This window comes from Mustela putorius, unplaced genomic scaffold (assembly GCF_011764305.1).
Source record: "Mustela putorius furo isolate JIRA1106 unplaced genomic scaffold, ASM1176430v1.1 tig00000578_pilon_pilon_pilon, whole genome shotgun sequence".
NCBI classification, from domain to species: domain Eukaryota; kingdom Metazoa; phylum Chordata; class Mammalia; order Carnivora; family Mustelidae; genus Mustela; species Mustela putorius.
In genome coordinates, this window is record NW_025421422.1 from 3,729,617 (window position 1) to 3,748,764 (window position 19,148).

General features: G+C 39.3%; 1 protein-coding gene across 5 annotated transcripts in view; it reads left to right on the top strand.

Moving 5' to 3' along the window:
- EWSR1 (EWS RNA binding protein 1) overlaps nucleotides 1–19,148 on the top strand; it is a 30,824-nt gene that overhangs the window by 1,066 nt on the left and 10,610 nt on the right. The window contains exons 2-12 of one of the 5 annotated variants that reach the window (XM_004766497.3): nucleotides 3,123–3,159; nucleotides 3,302–3,353; nucleotides 4,812–4,935; nucleotides 5,308–5,325; nucleotides 9,648–9,834; nucleotides 11,831–11,998; nucleotides 13,751–13,962; nucleotides 14,978–15,158; nucleotides 17,937–17,974; nucleotides 18,517–18,549; nucleotides 18,787–18,905. In XM_004766497.3, coding sequence (XP_004766554.1) covers nucleotides 3,123–3,159; nucleotides 3,302–3,353; nucleotides 4,812–4,935; nucleotides 5,308–5,325; nucleotides 9,648–9,834; nucleotides 11,831–11,998; nucleotides 13,751–13,962; nucleotides 14,978–15,158; nucleotides 17,937–17,974; nucleotides 18,517–18,549; nucleotides 18,787–18,905 — 1,169 coding nt within the window. Of the gene's footprint in view, nucleotides 1–3,122; nucleotides 3,160–3,301; nucleotides 3,354–4,811; nucleotides 4,936–5,307; nucleotides 5,326–9,647; nucleotides 9,835–11,830; nucleotides 11,999–13,750; nucleotides 13,963–14,977; nucleotides 15,159–16,798; nucleotides 17,075–17,936; nucleotides 17,975–18,516; nucleotides 18,550–18,786; nucleotides 18,906–19,148 lie in introns of those variants that run through there. The other 4 variants (XM_004766498.3, XM_004766499.3, XM_004766500.3 and 1 more) reach the window with 4 other exon arrangements.

A 19,148-nucleotide genomic window follows, 5' to 3' on the forward strand; every position in this document is an offset into this window, starting at 1 on the left:
CTTGTTTATTTCGTGGACTGATAGGAGAGACAGAAAGGGAACGCATGCTGTACTTTGAAAGAAAGCCCGGGATGGGCGCTCAAATGTGATAATTTAGGGTGGTCTCGTTTACGCGAGTTGTTTAACCTTGTAGCGTAGACATCACTTTATAGTTCGCAGCCTGTTTGTGCACTAACCTGCGGTTATTGGTAGGGTGGGGCGCTGGGGTGGGGGGGCGCTGGGGGTATTCTTAGGCTACCTACCAGGACTTAGAAGCTTTGGGAGAAGTCGAGGGAAGACAGAAAAGCTCTGGGTCCTTCAGAGATTTAATTTGAAACGGGTCGAGAATCCAGCAACTTAAAGATAATTTAAGGCTCCCTGATTTGTGTGATCAGTAAAACAGGTAAATGCTGGCTGTTAGTGCTAGGGTTCAGAATGCCCCTATAAGAGAGGACTCTGAAATACCACAATCCAAGACACATCCTGGTGGGAAGTGTTTTCTACAGAGCCTTTTCCAATAGGCAAATGTTATCCTATCTAGTAAGCACAGTGTTTGAATTTTTGTAAGGGGAAATGTTACTCTCCTTTCCTGTTGAAGCGTGGGGAGTCAAAAGGTGTACAGTGAAATTTTTGCATGGCTGGACATGCCAGTTTCTTGGTTTACTTCGCTCAAATTGTTTATCGGAAACCTCCATATATTATAATAGAATTACAGTTGTGTTTTACATAGACACACAGTAGTATGCCAGCTGGAGACTTATGCTTATCTGGACTTTGGTTTCCTTTCCTTCAAAATGGAGGCATGAGGCTAGATCTTTTAAGAGCTTTTTGTGCCCTTAACCTCTTGACCTTAACAGCGAAGCTTTTGGTTTCCACAAATTGCCCCATACTGATTTTAACTCTCTAGGTAGCTTGAAGCTCTAAATCTCTACTGCTTTTAAAGCATCTAAATGCCACTATTTTAGGTCAAGATAGATGGTTTTTCTTCTCATGTATATTACATATAGGAGAGTAGAGTATTTGTCCAGTCTAACAAAGAATTACAATGCAAACTCCCAAGTCACCAAGAAGAGAATGTTGCCAGCATTTTAGAGGCCCCCTGGATTACAGCCCTTGCTTCTCCATCTGTCCTTTATTTTTAGTGAGGTCTTCAACGGCACAGTTAGGGGTTAAAAACAAAGTATAACTGCTAAAAAATCTGACCATTGTGTAATGAACATTTTTGACTCCATACATTTGTGAGTTGTAGGTAGTTAACATAGGTAGATAACGTAAGTTTTCAGGAAACAAGTTTGTTCCCTCCTTTAGCCCACCATGGGACTAAGTGGTTTGCTTTCTCACTGATCTGAGATCATTCGTTGTTCCGTATCAGCTTTGCCAGTTTTCTGTTTTACATAACTGTTTGCGTGTAAAAGTCCTCTTGCAAAGTTGAACTTCCATGTCAGCAATTTAGAATCATTTCTCACATGAGACACCTCAGCAAAATGTAGGTTGAAATGTTTTATTTTTGATGCATCATTTGTTTTGTAAATGCCACATGGAAGAAGTGATTTGCATTTATTTTTTATGTGCTGCATAGAAAGCATGAGTTGTGCTACTGAAAATGCCTTACGGTTTAACCTTAAACTGCTGTAGGATTGTCTTGAATCAATGTGTTCATTACACAAAACCTTTAGGCAGTTGATTTGATGTTGATGAATCAGGGTTCTGAGTTAAGGATGTACAGAGGAAGTAAAGTAGTTAAGGTAAAGAGGTAGAAAGGTGATCCTAATTTGAAAGATGGGTTCATCACAATGCTCTCTGGTCAGGTGGACTGTGAGGCAGGCTTTGGATAGTGTGGGGGTAGGAACTTCTCCGTGAAGAGCTGAGACGTCCATTGTAGCTTTCAAATGAGGGGCTACTTTCTGATTGGAAAAGAAAGGACCCTTTTGTTCAGTACTAATAGCAGTACTCTTTTCTAGCATAGAATAAGATATGTATTTCTTGTGGAGAGCAAAGCATTGGGCAGAACTTTTAAAAATACTTGTTTAAAGGGGCGCCTGGGTGGCTCTGGGTTAAAGCCTCTGCCTTCTGCTCAGGTCATGGTCCCAGGGTCCTGGGATGGAGCCCTGCATCGGGCTCTCTGCTCAGCAGGGAGCCTGCTTCCTCCTCTCTCTGCCTGCCTCTCTGCCTACTTGTGATCTCTGTCAAATAAATATTTAAAAAAAAAATACTTATTTAAAATATGTATTTAGTTCAGAAGTGCTGTGAAAACTTCTTAATCATTTTAGTTTCTGTTTGTTTTCACTACTTTTATAGACCCCTCAGTGGACCAGTTTTTTGTCCCTTTTTGTGTGTTTGTACATTTCATATGAAAAGAGAAAGGAAAGATTAGAGAGAAGTGAAGTAAAGTTGTGGGCTTTTTTTTTTTTTTTTCTTGAGTTGAAATCATTGTGAATTTTTAAAAGTTGATGTTACCTAAAACCATATTACTCCCCAAAAGATTACATGCTTTCTTCTCTGCCAGTTATCAGGCTTCTGTCTTAACTCTGCTGTGATTTTTATCGTGTCTAGCTTTTGACTTACTCTAGAAATTTAGCCCTGATACAGTCAGGAAAGCCTTTGAAATACTGACTTGAGATGATGGCTTTTGCCCCTCCATGTATGTCACAGCTCTGCTGTGGAATTATGGTTAGTGAAGGAGTGATAGAAAAACTAGGTTTTGGAGAGATGCAGCTGCTATTGTAACCAGTCTGATGTTAAACACTGTAATATTGTGGCATGCCTCGTTTTTATATGAAGGTAAAACTTCTGTTCGTGTTGGTTCATCTTGTTTTCTGTTAATCTCAGGATGATGATCTTGTATTTGAAATGACAGCCTGCAGTTAAGGGGGGGGGGGTTGTGGTCATGGGAACCTTTAAAGTATCTGCCAGATCAGCTGATCTTGACCTCATTAGCTGGCACTGTATTTCAAACTTTCTGAATTTAACTGGCTTAGACTCATATTTTGGTTTGGTGTTAAGGGAGAAGACATACTTATTTGGATCTGTGTTGGCCTGTACTTGCTGTTTATCTTCCTCCACCTGAATTCCTCCTCCCTCTATTTTTTCCTTCTTCTTGTCTCTGCTGACTTCACATTATTTTCTCTTCTCGTTTTCTCTAGATTACAGTACATACAGCCAAGCTGCAGCCCAGCAGGGGTAAGTCAGTCTCTTGTAACTGTACTTTGGGTGTGATTGATTATAATGTTTTTAGAGTACCAAGCCTCCTGGAGTTGTAGAGGACTTTTTAATGGAATCTGAATGCTCTGTATTCAGTTCTTGCATTTAATTTCTTTTACAGCTACAGTGCATACACCGCCCAACCCACTCAAGGATATGCACAGACCACCCAGGTAATCTTTAAGATATTTGGATGTGGTAATATCCCAAAACAAAGTATTTCTGTCATCCATTAAAACAACAGCTAGTACAGCTCTTTTTAAAAAATCAGGTACTAGGGGGCGCCTGGGTGGCTCAGTGGGTTAAGCCGCTGCCTTCGGCTCAGGTCATGATCTGAGTCCTGGGATCGAGTCCCTCATCGGGCTCTCTGCTCAGCAGAGAGCCTGCTTCCCTCTCTCTCTGCTTGCCTCTCCATCTACTTGTGATTTCTCTCTGTCAAATAAATAAATAAATAAAATCTTTTAAAAAAAAATCAGGTACTAGGAAAGTATAATGTGCTTATAATCATTTAAGTACTCAGGTGTTTTATACTTCACAGTGGGAGTGCCATTATAAATGACACCGTCCCCAAATTGGGAGTTGCTAGCTCTCCACACCTTTCTAGTATCATTTCTCAAGTTAAGTGCCCTGCTCAGTAGTTAGTTGGTCCTTTACATATTGTATTATGTTTAAATTAATTGAATTTAGTTTTATAGTAGTTCTGCAAAAGAAGGTGTTATTAGGACATTTTGCAAACGAAAAAATTGCAGCACAAAGAGAGGTCATTTGCCAGTGGCCACATAGTAAATGACAGGGTCAGCTCTATATGGCTGCCTAGCTACAAAACTTCTGAGCCCTTTCCAGTACATGAGTTTGTGTTTAAAAGCCTAGGCCAACAGATTCTAGAAATTAGCATCCTAGTGTTCTCAAGACCACTTCGAATTCTAAAATGGTCAGTGACATAAAATGGATACTAATAACTGCCATTGAAATATTCTAGGACAGAAGATGTGTGATGGCTCTGACAGGTCTTACATAACTGGTCATTCAAATCTAGAATGTAATCATGCTAATAGCTGGAAGAATACCTCATTCCTTGCCAGATTACTGATGTCCAAGTTCAAAAGACAGTTTTTGATGTTAACCTTAAGGAGACTGCAGTGTTCTGGTTCATTTTCTTCGAAGTGGTGTAAATTTTTAAATATTCAGGTCAAGCTGAAAATCTGGTTTTCAAACTAACAGATTTTAATCCCATTTTCCTTTTCTTTCTCTTGGTTCATTTTGTCTTCTAACACTCATCTCCAGTTGCTAAAAACGGTGCTACGCTAAGTGCTGGCAATTACACACCTGTTCCGTTATTGCCCATCCCTTGAGAGTGTCTTGTTAATCTCCTGTATAGTTAACTGAGAGTTTGCCTCATTATCTCAGGAACTTTTTTGTCATTAAGTTTATAAAAAATACAAGTGGATTAGGTAAGGGAAAGCAAGCATTCATGATACTGTGATCACTTGCCTGTTTTTTACAATGTTTACTAGAAAGCAGTAGTTCTGGCTTTGATTCTTCCAATTTAGAGACTTAGAAATAAGTCTTTTTTTTTTTTAACTAAAATACAAGGTTTATATATGAACTTGCATCCATTTTTCTTTGAGCAGGCATATGGGCAGCAAAGTTATGGAACCTATGGACAGCCCACTGATGTCAGCTATACCCAAGCTCAGACCACTGCTACCTATGGGCAGACCGCCTATGCAACTTCTTATGGACAGCCTCCTGCTGGTAAGGCCTGCCTTGGAGAGACTTTTAGATCATAGCCACTGGGGTGTTTGCTAAGAATCTTGTTATGTATGTCCTCAGGTGTATATTCTTTTCCAGACCTTGGCATCTGAGGATCCTTTATTCCCATTCCCTTATAGTCTTCTGAAGCATTTCTGAAAGAATGTGGGTGGGATAATTTCCTTTTAACTATTTCAGTCAGTGTATCGAATAATCTTAAAACAAAATGGAGAATATGTAAAAGATTGTGCTAATGGTAATACTGGGTAAGAATGAGCCTTCTTAAAGTGAGCTGCTTAAAATCAAACTGATTTTCACATCTGTTTGCTTCATCTGATAGTGTACCCTCTACTTTTTGTTTTGTGCTTTCCACAGTAGAAGGGACCAGTACAGGTTTGACTATCCTGCTCATTCTTGCATGGGAAATGCTTTTCATCTTGTCTAACCTTGTAATGTTGACCCTTTAGGTGTTATCATCTGTTTAACCCTCAAACTTTCTAACATCACACACAACAAGGTGCTAATGGGAAATTGCTTCAGGTGCCATTCACAGATCCATGTTCTTTTCTTTTTGTGATTTTGGGAGAGGTTTTGCTTTATTTTACATTATTTTGTGTCAGGCCTTAATAATAGTTGTTCACTTTCCCAAAGGTATTTCAGATGACTATTTCCCAGCTGATTGCCCCCTATTCCCTGAAGGATAGATTGCATGAGTAGATTTATTTAGCGGAACAGACCGCCACCCTGCATGTAATGTTTGTCTCTTGGTTGGTTTCCAGTCCAGATACATTTTATTTTTTGTTTTAAATGTTAATGAATTATTTTAATTCATAGTGTGTGTTAAAGAACAGCATTCCGGGGAGCTAGAAGATAAACTATTCTGAGAATTAGAATAAATTGTATCTTTATACTAGGATTGAGTGGAGTATGTGAAAAACTTACAAGAATTTTTATGTTTAGTGCTGCTGTGTAACATTTTTAGAAACCGTTCCTTCTTCCTATCTACCCATTCTTGTCTTTATTATTAGAAGGGAATATTGAATACAAAAGTCTTAAAAACGTAAGAACTCCCTATTTTCAAACTATTTTCAATTCCCTAAGTTACATGTCATCTTATCTCAGAGTCTTTAGTAGGGGAAAAATCTGTATCTGTAATTTATGTCCTTGAGTGACAGTGTCCTGGATTAGATGGACAGTATTTCCTAATCTGTGTAGCTAATGCATATCTCAAATAGGATGGGACCTATTTACACTTCTGCTGGTGTTAGCTGCAGCTGAAGGAAAAGCTGGAGCTAGAACTACACAGTTTGGATTTTTAGCACAGAATTTTGAAATTGTGAGACTGAACTTTACATGTTCAAACTATTTTAATTTTTTATAGATTATGATTGATACATAATAGGAGGTTGAGGTATACAACCTAATGATCCCATATTTGTTTATGTTGTGAAATGATTACCACAGAAAATCTAGTTAACATCCATTGGCCCACACAGTTAACAAACTTTCTCTTGCAGTGAGAACATCCAAGGTCTATTCTCTTATCAACTTTAAAATACACAATACAGTTTATTAACTATAATCACCATGCTGTAGGTTACATCCCTGAATATTATTTTGCAACCAGAACTTTGTAGTTTTTGACCACCTTCCCTCTTTTTTTTTTTTTTAAGGTTTTATTTCTTTATTTTGACAGAGTATGCACAAGCAGGGGGAGTGGCAGGGAGAGGGAGAAGCAGGCTCCCTGCTAAGCAGGGACCTTGACGTGGGGCTGGATCCCAGACGTGGGGCTGGGATCATGACCTGAGCCAAAGGCAGACACTTAACTGACTGAGCCCCAAAGCACCCCAGCTTTCCCTCATTTTTAAAAATAAGTATCTTTTGAAGATAAATAATACAGCTTAGATTAAGTCTTTGGCATTTCTAGATCATTTTATACGAATATGATAAAGTCACTTATAGGAAACACACGGTCTTCTAGGTTCTTTAGAGTCCTGTGTTCTTATTGTCATTAATTGAACAAATCCCACTGTGAGCACACAAACATAGGACATTCTGATACAGAAATCCGTGGCTTTGATGAGCAAGAGACTGCACTTAATAAGGACTGTTTTATGGATTTTATAGTTTATGGAGAACCATACATACCTCCCTTAATGCTCCCATCGACCTTTGGAGTGTAGAGACTGGAATTAAACCGGATGGGCAAAGTGAGGCTGAACCAAACTAAGTTAGGACTCTCAGAGTTAGTAAGTGGCTTCAAGCACACATTTTTCCTTCCTTCATGTAGTCTTTACACATAAAAGTCATTGGATAATTATTGAGCAGAATGTAGAAAAAAACCCTTTTCTCCTAATAGAATTTTTTATATTAGGCTTTAAGAGAAAGTGGCCATATAAATTCTCATTTCATTAGTTAGAATAGAAACTTTAGTTTTTACTGTTCAAGTTAAACAAAAATTTTGGTTGATTTGTGTAATGTTTACTACCTTTTTCCTTAAAGTCGTCAGCACAGAGTAGATGTGTTGTCTTTTGCCATTGGTCTTTTTTATTTTCATTAAATCATTTTGCTCTGTTAATTTTTGCTCATTTGCCTGGCCGTTTGTGTGGGTACTAGAGATTAATTAAAGATTATTAATTAACTCAGTGTCTATTACCGTAATCTTTAGCACTCCAAGGCTCTAACAGTTACTGTATAGTTTTATAATATTGGTTATTTCCCCGATCAGTCTTTGTTGTTGCTGTTGTTTTTAATTGCCCTTGTGAATCTTATAGATGGTCTTGTCATCGTGTAGGGGAAAAAAATCTGTGTAGGAGTAATGGGGTAGGTGGAATTAGATTCCAGTTAAATTTAAATAAATGAGTGCTTTATATGGTTGACATTAGGACTCCGCAAAGCACTTTTATTTATTTATTTTTAAAGATTTTATTTATTCGACAGAGATCACAAGTAAGCAGAGGGATGTCGGGGGAAGCAGGCTCTCTGTCGAGCAGAGAGCCCGATGCAGGGCTCGATCCTAGGACCCTGAGATCATGACCTGAGCTGAGGGCAGGGCAGAGGCTTAACCCATTGAGCCACCCAGGTGCCCCTGCAAAGCACTTTTAAGTTAAATAAACAGATGGATGACTTGCAAACTCAAAAAACTTCATTGCTTGAAGTTCTCTGTTTTGTGCATTATGCTTTCTTACATATTTCAGCCTAGCAGTTTGAGAAGGAAATTACTGTCTTTGTGTATTAGTGTTTGGAATGGGGAAAAAAGTATTACACTCTATGCTACAGGAGGTGACGCTTATGTAAAAAGAGAAGTTGGTGTTTGTTGTTGACAAGTAAGTTGTATGTATAATGAGGACACTTAATTCTAACTGAAGTTTAAGGCCTAAATTTTAACTAAAATGAGCGATCTTGATTGATTTGCTCTAAGTACTGAAACTCTCATACTTTAGTGAGATGTAGGCTACTTTTTGGTGGATGTAAACCCAACTTTTTATTGCATGGCTAGTTTGTTGTGCTCACTGACCATTAGAAGGAGTCAGAAGAGCCCAGCACCAGGAAAGGTTATGACACATCTCAGAGGATGGGAACTCAGGTTAGGAGCTGCAGATGCGGGGGGGTGGGGGGGGACTTTTGTCACAGTGCAAGCCACGTTCAGATGAAAGGGTCTGCATCCCTGCCTGGTCTGGTAGAGACAGGAAGGAACCTACCTTGGTTTGCCTCATACCTCTTAACGCAGCAGGTCTTTGGGATACCTGGTTAGGGGACCAGCATGGCTAGCTCTAGGGTCTACTTTCAATATTTCCAAACAGGAAAAAGACTTTTTTGCTTGTGAAGGGTAAATAAAAAAGGAATGAAGGGTGGATAATTTGATGACAAGCCTAGAATCTTAAATGGTTTCATCATCTACATTTTAAAGGTTTATTTGGAGGGTATTAAGTTTAATTAAAATCATTTATCAGAAAGGTCAAATAAGATAATCTGTCTTGGTTATTCTTAAGCAAGTATAATTTGTAATATTTTATTCAAGTGCCATTTCAAAATTTACTGCTGATAGCAAACATCTTTTTAGTTGTTACCTGGAACAAAAGTAGTTCTTAGACATCTCCCATGGAAAATTAAACACATGTTCTCTGGGATTTCGGCATCCTTTAATTAAACATGAACTGCCCATGTCGGAATGCTTGGGACTGAATGAAAAATAATTCCAAATTACAGGTTTTAATGCTAGGACTATTACCTGGATCATCATTTTTAGCTATTTTAGCAATGTGTCATTGCTTTTTCCTTTCTGGGACATTTTATTCCTGCTTGAGAGTTTTTTGGGGTACTTAACTAGTACTTAACTTAATCGTTCAGAAGACCTGCTAGCAAGACCAGTATAGAATCCCCAAAAGCAGACTTTTCTCCTATTGAATCCAGAGGGGAAGGTGCAGCAGGAACCTTGTTTTCTGTACTAACACTTTCTGTAGTATACCCTGTTTCCTCCTTTCTGTTAGGTATGATTTTAGAGCTGAAGAGAGTGCTATGCTGAAAACTGGGTACTTTCAAACAATTTAAGCTTTAAATATTGGTTAGTTGCTACTCATAGTGGAGGAGGAAGTATTTAAAGGGGCTAAATACTTTAATGGTTTAAAGTAGGTGGTTTACAAATTATTTTGTTAACAAGTGTCTAGGCACTCTCTGAGGAGCCAGAAAACTGATGTAGTTCTCTTTTGTTCTAGGTTATACTACTCCAACTGCCCCCCAGGCATACAGCCAGCCTGTCCAGGGTTATGGCACTGGTGCTTACGATACCACCACTGCTACGGTCACTACCACCCAGGCCTCCTATGCAGCTCAGTCTGCTTATGGCACTCAACCTGCTTACCCAGCCTATGGGCAGCAGCCGGCAGCCACCGCACCTGCAAGGTAAGGCCACACTCCCCTAGTTCCTACGCTAGGGCACATCAGCCTGTTTCGGGAAAGAGCAATTATGCACAGTTAGAGATTCCAGGACTTCTTTCCTTTTTAATGGTCACTCTTAACATACTTACCTTTAGAGGTTCACTGTGTGCTTGTAGTCATCACAGTAATGCTTTAGGATGCATCACAGATACATTGTTCTCCATTTAGTAGAGAAATGGTGCCATCCAGGGGCCAAGATGAGGAATGTCACTGGCCAGATGTCTAGTTTCTAGACATCCAGTTTTAAAAGAGTGACCTTTTAGGGTAGGAGGAGACTATTGTATTTACCAAATCCAGAAAAAAAAAATAGAGTGTGTGTTTTCCTTCACAACAGAACAACTGATAGAATTGTACTTTTGGTTTTATTGACTTTGTAAATGGATAACAGCTTTCTCTTTGGGAAAAACATGGCAGTTCACAGTACAGGGGAGGTGGGAAGTCATACACTTGTGTCTTGGTGGAAAGAATTGACTTTTTTTTTTCTGTATTATGTAGTGGCTTGGTCATCTAAATATTGTAGGCAAGTATGTATTCTTAAGTGGGTACCTTGCTTTGGGGTGAATATTTGGGCAAACAGTTTCATACTCCATGACTAATGAGCAGGTAAATAGTATTGATTATTACTTAACAGAAGATTTCAGGTCTTTGCTTTAGGCAATGCACATAGGTGGCTTCTGCATACAGTCTTGAAGGAACATTGAATTCTGATTTGAAAGAAGACTTTTTAGGGAATAAACAAGAGATCAACTTGTAACCTAGACTTTTTGCCTACTGTAGAGGTAAGAACTTAGCTCTGGCAAACACTCATGAATTTACTTCTAAAGTGCACAGTGAGTAATCAGAGCTACTTAGTAGTTTACATCTGTTAGAGATCCTGTGCAGTAGCTAGACCAAACTAACTGATTCCTGTAGGGTTCCCTTTCAGTTGACCTAGGCATTTCAGAATGTTACCAGCTGTTTGAAGTCCCATTTGATGATCCATTGCAACAATATATCCAAGCCATAGCTGGAGTGGGGAGTTATATATCAGTTGTTTTTGTTTTTTATTATTGGAGGGGGGCTCCCTTTTTTTCTTGATTTTCAGTCCTTACCACTTTAAAACCGTCTCATGATCAGTGTCAACTACTCCCTTTTCCACTGGAAAGAGGGGGCTTGTGACCCTTTTCAGCTCTGGAGAAACCAGTACTTCCACATCCTTATCTGGTTTGCCTGCTTCTTGGGGGTGTGCTTACTATAGCTGAAGCTCACTTTGCTGCAGTCTTCTTGCAGACTGTTAGGGCTAAAAGGTAATAGAAAACCCTGGGGATTTTGTTTTGTTTTTTTCCTTTGGGACTGGGATTGGTTTTTATTATTTAATATTTCCCAATTCATCCAAGCATTGCTGGGAGCTGGGGCTGGAGGGGGTGATTCCCTCCCCTATTCTGGTATTTCCATATGGAGACTTTCAGGCAAGGTTAGATTTATTTATAGCAGTCCAAGTTAGAACATGTATTTTCAGGTCTGTTCTTAATAAATGAGAAATTTAAACACAATAATCCAAATTTATAAATGCTGTGAACTTATATAAATGTTACTTTAACATGACACTTTGCATTATTGTCAATTTCTTGTCTGTCTTCAGTAGTCCCTTTTGGAAAAAAAGCATTTTCTTCCCTAACAAATCACCTCCCCTCCCAGATCACTGAAATTGGCAATAGAAAATACTGTAACTGCCTTTGATAGCAGTGGAACGAGTGGAACATGTTGGTATCTCATCTGTGGATGTGATTAATTCTCCCCCTTAGTGTTCTCTTCCAGCAAATACAGTTGGACCAAGACTGGGTTTGATGGAATTCAGTTGACAATTGTATTTACTTCCAAGCTCAGTCCTAACATTGCATGTTGCTCAGAGGTTATAGAGTTCTCACCCACTTTTATGGCTGAGGGGGAAAAAGTCTTACTTTTTTATTTCTCCTTTTAGACCGCAGGATGGTAACAAACCCGCTGAGACTAGTCAACCTCAATCTAGCACAGGGGGTTACAACCAGCCCAGCCTAGGATATGGACAGAGTAACTACAGTTATCCCCAGGTACCTGGGAGCTACCCCATGCAGCCAGTCACGGCACCACCATCTTATCCTCCTACCAGGTCAGTGTCTTTGTTCGCACAGCCAGCAAGCTAGTAGAGTAACAGTTTTTCTTTCAGGCTATTGACCAGCTTGCTTCTTCCTCAGGTGAAATAGGTTATCTGACTCTCCCCGTGATGAGCCTGAACACAGATTGTTAAATTAAAACTTAAGTCTTAGGTTGGCCGTAACTCCTTCTCTAAACACAACATTTTTACCACTCTACATTCTTCCTTTTAATTTCGCTCTTTTAGTTAATTCAGACAGATGAGAAACAAGTATATGAAAGCAGGTAAACCCAACCGTAGAAGCCACCTCCAGTGTAGTTAGGATGGGTAAAGTGGAAGACATGAAAAGAAAGAAACTTCATTTTAATCATTTTATGTTTAACCTCACTTGAGGTCCATTCACACACAACTCTTTTTTTAATATTTTGTTTCTTCGACAGAGAGCACAAGCAGGGGGAGAGGGAGAGGGCAGGCTTCTTGCTGAGCAGGGAACCCAGTGTAGGGGTTAACTCACTGAGCCACCCAGGCGCCCCCATGTACAAGTCTTTTAATGATTGGGCCAGGACTTTCATCTACAGGTTTATTCTGTACTCTCTGTCCTAAGTTAACCACCCTAACAGCTACAGAATCTCATTTGGGTTTCTTATAAAGTAGAGGAAGAACTTCAAGTTTTCCGACTTATATTTAATTAGAAGCAGGTTTTCAAATGAACTGTCTGAATTGTTTCCTAAAATGTTAACTTAGTTTTGGTAGAGGTAGCATTTCCCTTTTTTGCACTCAGTGTCATTGATTTACACATGAAAGTGCAGCAGGTGTGAACAGGTTTGGGAACAAAATACAGCTGACTTGGTAAGTATACAGCGTAGAGCATCTGTGGGCAGGGCTTACAGCAGTTCTTCCGCAGAGCCCACCTGTGCCTGTGCTGCTGGGGGTGGTTGATCTGGCCCATTGAATAAACACTACACTGAAGAGAAGCTATTGAGTCCATACAGCCATGTTGGGAGATAGGATAACGGCTTAGTTTAGTCGTACTTTTAAATACAGTGTCTTTATTTTCATTTCCATCGTTCATCTAAAGTTTAATAGCAGTTCTTTCGAGCTTTATTTCTATGTAAGAAGGTACCCTTGGTTAGTTCCCGGTCATGTGGTTGTCATGTCAAAAGATGAAGACCCACTTAATACTCTTGCCTTGATTCTGAAATTTCCTTATCCATCTTAAGATTTAGTAGATGATCAGGCATGTCTGAAAGTTTAAAACTGTATATGATGTATAGCGAAACAATTTGAAACTTGAACAGATGTCAGAAGATTGCCATATTTGTGTGGCCACACACACATCAGGCAGCCTGTACCTTCAGAACAGTCACTGTCGTGACTGAAGAATTGTTGGAGGCAGACTTGGTCCACCGTGGCTTTTCCTCTGAGTACACGTGCACACATTCTTCCCTGAAGGCAGGAAACACCATATTCCCAAATTTGCCTTGAATTTACTTGAAAACTGTGGTTTTAAGGGGGTGGGAGGTAAAAGAGGAGACTCTTAAGGGTTATATAATGCTATAGATTCGTTTTTAGTAGTTTTCCCTTGTTTTGCATTTAAAACTTTGTTCTGAATACCAAAATAATCACTTATTTTAAATTGAAACTGTTGATTGTAGAAAGTGTTTTTAAGGGTTTCTATGTGACGTGCTATGAATATCTTTTATATTTAGGGGGCTTGAAGAAGTAATGACCCTCGCCTTCCTAAAAACCTTTTTTTCTTTTTTTCAGCTACTCCTCTACACAGCCGACTAGTTATGATCAGAGCAGTTACTCTCAGCAGAACACCTATGGGCAGCCGAGCAGCTATGGACAGCAGAGTAGCTATGGTCAACAAAGCAGCTATGGGCAGCAGCCGCCCACTAGTTATCCCCCCCAAACTGGATCCTACAGCCAGGCTCCAAGTCAATATAGCCAACAGAGCAGCAGCTACGGGCAGCAGAGTGAGTTGCTAAGAGAGAAAACCAAATAAGAATGATTATGTTTGGAGTTTCTAAACATGGGGAAATGGTCTTTATGGTTGTTTACTTTTGGACTCCAGGGCATCTTTAGGTCATAACATCCTGGCTAACCGCTTGGATGTCCCATTAAAGACCTGAGTGCTTTTCTCCAATTTAATTGGTAGTAGGCCTTGCAAAGAAAGAAAGAGCTTGTAACTAACCAGAGAAAACATTTTAAGATGCCAGCCTTGCTCTCTGAGGAGGTGTTACATACAGTGAGTGAAGCTGGCATTTCTGTGGCCTGCCCACCCCAATTCATTAAAAGGGCATGAACAGATAGCTCTGAAGACTAGTGCAGTTTGGGTGTGGTTTTTTTTTTCTTTCTTTCTTTCTTTTTTTTTTTTAACTGCAGTTTTGATGGTCAAGTAAATGTTGTATTTTGGGTTTGGTTTTTTTACATCTATAAAGCAAAAAAAGGGGGGAGGGGTTCTTCTCATAGAACACTTAGTTTTACATGGAGAAGTAACCAAAAACTCAAAACTGTCTTCACAATTTAATTTTTACCTGGATAGTTGTTTTTTAATGAAACTCCATCCATGGGCATGTTTCATTCCAGCTATGAGATGAGTAGTGCTTCTTGATGGAGCCCAAGCTTCAGCAACATAATAAAGCCCTAAGAAACCTGCCTCCGGTTTTTGTTTCTTGAGAGTAGTTTAAAGAAGCAGGTTTTGGAGGCATCATAGGATACAAAACCCTATAAACTGTTGACCAGAGGGCTTTTTCTTACTTGGGTGTTTTATTCCCAGGCTAACTATGTAAGGTTACCTCAGCTCTGTTGAACCTGCAGTTTTTGTTAAAGTTAAAAGATCCTACATGATTAGAGGTGCTTTGTTAGGTTTAAAGAAGATGGTGCCTTGGTTAGTGCCTTGCAATTGAGCATTCTGTGATTCCAGGAGAAGTACGACAGGCAGTGGTTCAAATGCTGGTCCATGGCTTACAGATGTGACTCTTTCCTCAGGTTCATTCCGACAGGACCACCCCAGTAGCATGGGTGTTTATGGGCAGGAGTCTGGAGGATTTTCCGGACCAGGAGAAAACCGGAGCATGAGTGGCCCTGATAACCGGGGCAGGGGAAGAGGGGGATTTGATCGTGGAGGCATGAGCAGAGGTGGGCGGGGAGGAGGACGCGGTGGAATGGGGTAAGAGCAAACCTTTTCTCCTTTTATCTAATTTTGTTTCATCCATAGGATTTTCAATGGAAAGAAGGGACTGAAAGACATAAGAAATTTATTTCTGCATTTCCATGGACAATCAGTTGAGCCCAGGCCATCTTCTAAAACATGGAAATGTCATCTTTGTGGCATAGATTAAGTGGCAGTTCGCTTATTTCCCTGCCAGTCTACTTCGTTGGGTTGGGGAGAACAAAGAATGGTTTTGAAACAAGAGCTTTCAGTTCCCTTCATGGTTTCCAGAGGTCAAAAGCCTCTGTGGGTAATAGATTTGGGATGGAACACACACAACCCTTCTAACACCCCTAGGTTTTTAACTAATTACCTCTGAATGGTTGTCTTGAAATACCTGGTGTATATATACTGCAGAAAAGAAATGGAGCTGTTTTCCACAGTGTTTGTCCCCAACTTCTGTTTGTACTTGGAATTGTTGAACATAATGATGAAGATCTTGGTCCCATAACCCCTGAACTATGGCCTGAAGTGCACCTGGTACACAGAAAAGTCTAAAAGTTTTTTGCAGAGTAATGTATATAGTTACATGATCACTCCCTATTTGGAGATTTTGGAAAGTCTAAATCGGTTTGACCATTTTGATTGATGGCACAATCTGGTTTAGAAAACTTTGTTTAGATCAATAACATAACCCTGCTATCTGTGCCTGCCCCTCCCCTCCCTTGTCCTACCCCTTCTTCCCTTTCCAGTGTCTGTACTTTTAATGAAGGTGAGGTATACTGTTGGTGGTTAACATAATCCAGAAGGTTTAGTTCTGTGTGTGTTCTGTCCCTATATAAACTAGTAAAAAAAAAAAAAAAAAGTTATGCAGAATGTTACATATTAAGTATAAATTGGATTTGGTGCCACCATTGGTTCAAGAAAAAATTGGGTAGGGTTTCTTTTTATAGATGTGGACTTCAAAATTAGATAAAAAGTTAATCTTTAATTTTTGTGTTCTTCATATTTGTATCCTATTGAAAGATAACTGATTGAAGATATGGTTCTGCATATTCTGCATAACTTAAAAGTCTGGTGAAATCTTTATTGGAAGAAACAGTTACTTGACAACATTAAAAAATTGATGAACAATTTGGTATTAAGTAAAATCAGACTGATTTGGAGAATGTCATTCCATTATAAAGGTTTCACTTCTTTATGGATGTTTTAAAATAGACATAGACACTTGAAATTACTATCATCACATCTTCTCCAATCACCTAGAATTCTTAGTATTTTCCAATTGCAAAACCAATTTCGAGTTCATTCATTTTAATATTCCAGAAGTGATAATTCTACTAATTTTGCTAGTAAAGGGATCCCCTCTTTCTGGACGAGAAGTCTCTCCTGGAGCCATAGAAAAAAGTTGTGGCTTTCCCCACAGGTTTTTCAACTGACTGTGAAGCAGTCGGTTGGATCCCTTGGGGACAGGACAGGGGCATTCTCCCCTCCCCTCTTTTTTACTCTGGTGTGGTGATGGTTTTCAGTGTCTTCTGCAGGTAAGGCACTCAATGTTGTTAACATGCCCTTTTTCATTGCCTCAGTATTTTGATATTTTCATTGGCTGTTAAACGTGGAAACTTTTTAACATGCTTTGTCGCATTTATATGCTACAGGTTACAAAGTGAGAGCCTTGTATACACTTCAATACTTAAAAAGTACCCGTACTCAGTACTCAGCCGGCAGCATAATGAAAAGTGGGACTAGACACGGTGTCCATATGGAGAGGAAAAATATACATAGAATATTTTTAACAAAATGTATTCATTGTATAAATGGAATCCTTCTGTAACTTTGGTAACTGCATACTTGTTATTTGGTAATGAACCAGAGGAGGTATAATACTCTAGAATTGTGTAACATTAAAGTGTAAACTTTTGTGTTTAAAGAGAGAGAACATTTTATGGTGTGTACTTTTAAAAAGGAAACAAAGCTGCATGCAACAGCTTGAAATTGTATATTCAGGTATTAAAGGTGCAATACTGGTTAGAAAAATCTCAGGGCCTCCCAGTGAGGAGCTGCCTTTATTTAAATCTTAAAGGAAAAATAAGAAAGACCCATCATGTTCCCTTCCCCAATTTACAGTATGTAAGGCAGTCATTTTATACTGCTGTCATCACTGTCCTCAACTGATGTGTCTATAAAGTTGCACCCCCAGTCTATTGAGCCTTGATATTTGTTGTAAATTCTCCTTTCACAGCGATTGTTAAATCCATTAGTTCCCTGAATTGTATGGCTTTATGCTGAAGATTGGCTGGATGCGTCCTCTGATGTTTGTTGTAGGCGTTTAATGTGGTTGTCTCCTGCTTTATTACACTCTGTGACTTGTTAGGAAGCCTCACTTGGCTCTCCCCTAGGAGAGGTTGAGGGTGCACCTTTATGAACATGGAAAGCAGTTGCCCCTGCTTGCTACTCCTCTCTGCAACCAAACTCTCCCTGTTTTTCAGCTGATGGGGTGGGTGTTTTGGGATTGGATTCTTTTCGCCCCTATTTGCCAAGTATTGCACTATTAATACCAGCCCCCGAAATGAAAGGAACCAACCACACTGGTGTGTACAATCAGACAAGCAAGGTTGTATATAAAGGAAATTTGAGCAAGCTGCCCTGAAGAAAGGCATAGTGACGAGATGAGAGAGATGCATTGTTTGGAGATGTGTTTAGCCAGTGCCCTTCTTCCCCACGAGCCCCCCCAAGGCTCAGAGCGGTACTGGCTTTTAAAGGGAAAGGCCTTCATTTCTTCGTTTATCCCCCCAGCAGCGCTGGAGAGCGAGGTGGCTTCAATAAGCCTGGTGGTAAGTTTTTGAGTATTACCATGGATAGTGTTTAAAAAAAAATACAGTCAGTTTTTAGAAAACTATAATTTTTTATTAGTTTCATAAGCGGTTTAAAAATGATCTATACAAAGAGACTAATGGGTACTGCCGGCATTGTCTTAGGGGTAATAAGGTTAACCTAAGGTTACAAAACAAAGGGTAACTTGAAGTATTGAGCAACTGCTTCTGTAATGTGGGGGAGAATACATTTTTTAAATTTGGTACATTTGGAGGAAAATTTTTGACTTAAATTTAACACTAATTTGGCACATAAGCTTTGAGAGTGTATTTGGTTAATGGTTTAAAAGCAAACCAGAAAAAAAAAAAAAAAAGCAAAACCCTAGCAAATATTTCACAAATGTTAAAGGGGCACTGCTCCATTTTAGCAGTGCGGGTCATTTTGAGTTTAAAATGAAGCCCCATCAAATGGTGGTATAGTAGATAGCTATGTGTGTTTGTAAGGTTTATAGCTTGCAAGACGTGCACTAATAATATTTTATATGATCTTTCCTGGTTGGCAGGACCCATGGATGAAGGACCAGATCTTGATCTAGGTAATTTTGAATTCTTGAATTTTGTATCATGCCTTATAAATGAACAGCACAGAAGTAAGTTCCTGCTAGAGCTCAGCAGCCTGGGAGATCAGTGTGATATTCTTGCTGTCAGAGGCAGTTTGGGGCTCCTTTTATCATGAGCAGCTACTCACAATAGCAGTGAGCAGTAGAGACTAGTGGGTTAATCAGTCTCTATAGATACAGGATGATAATTCCCTTGTCTTTTTTCTCTGTAAGGCCCACCTGTAGATCCAGATGAAGATTCTGACAACAGTGCAATTTATGTGCAAGGCTTAAATGACAATGTGACTTTAGATGATCTGGCTGACTTTTTTAAGCAGTGTGGAGTTGTTAAGGTAAGTAAAAGTGTAACTGTGAGCAGGAAGATCTTTCAAATCAGAAATTTTAAAGAGATTATGTTAAAAAATTGCTGAATATCTGACTGCTTCTGAAGTTGCCTGACTTTTCTTTCTGGGTATATTGTGGTTTGTTACTTAAAATACCAAAGGGGGAAAAAAACAGCAAAAAAAAAACCTTTGATTTTTTGTAGAAAAATGCCAAACATGCGTGGGCATACTTAACAGTTCCGTCCTTTTGGG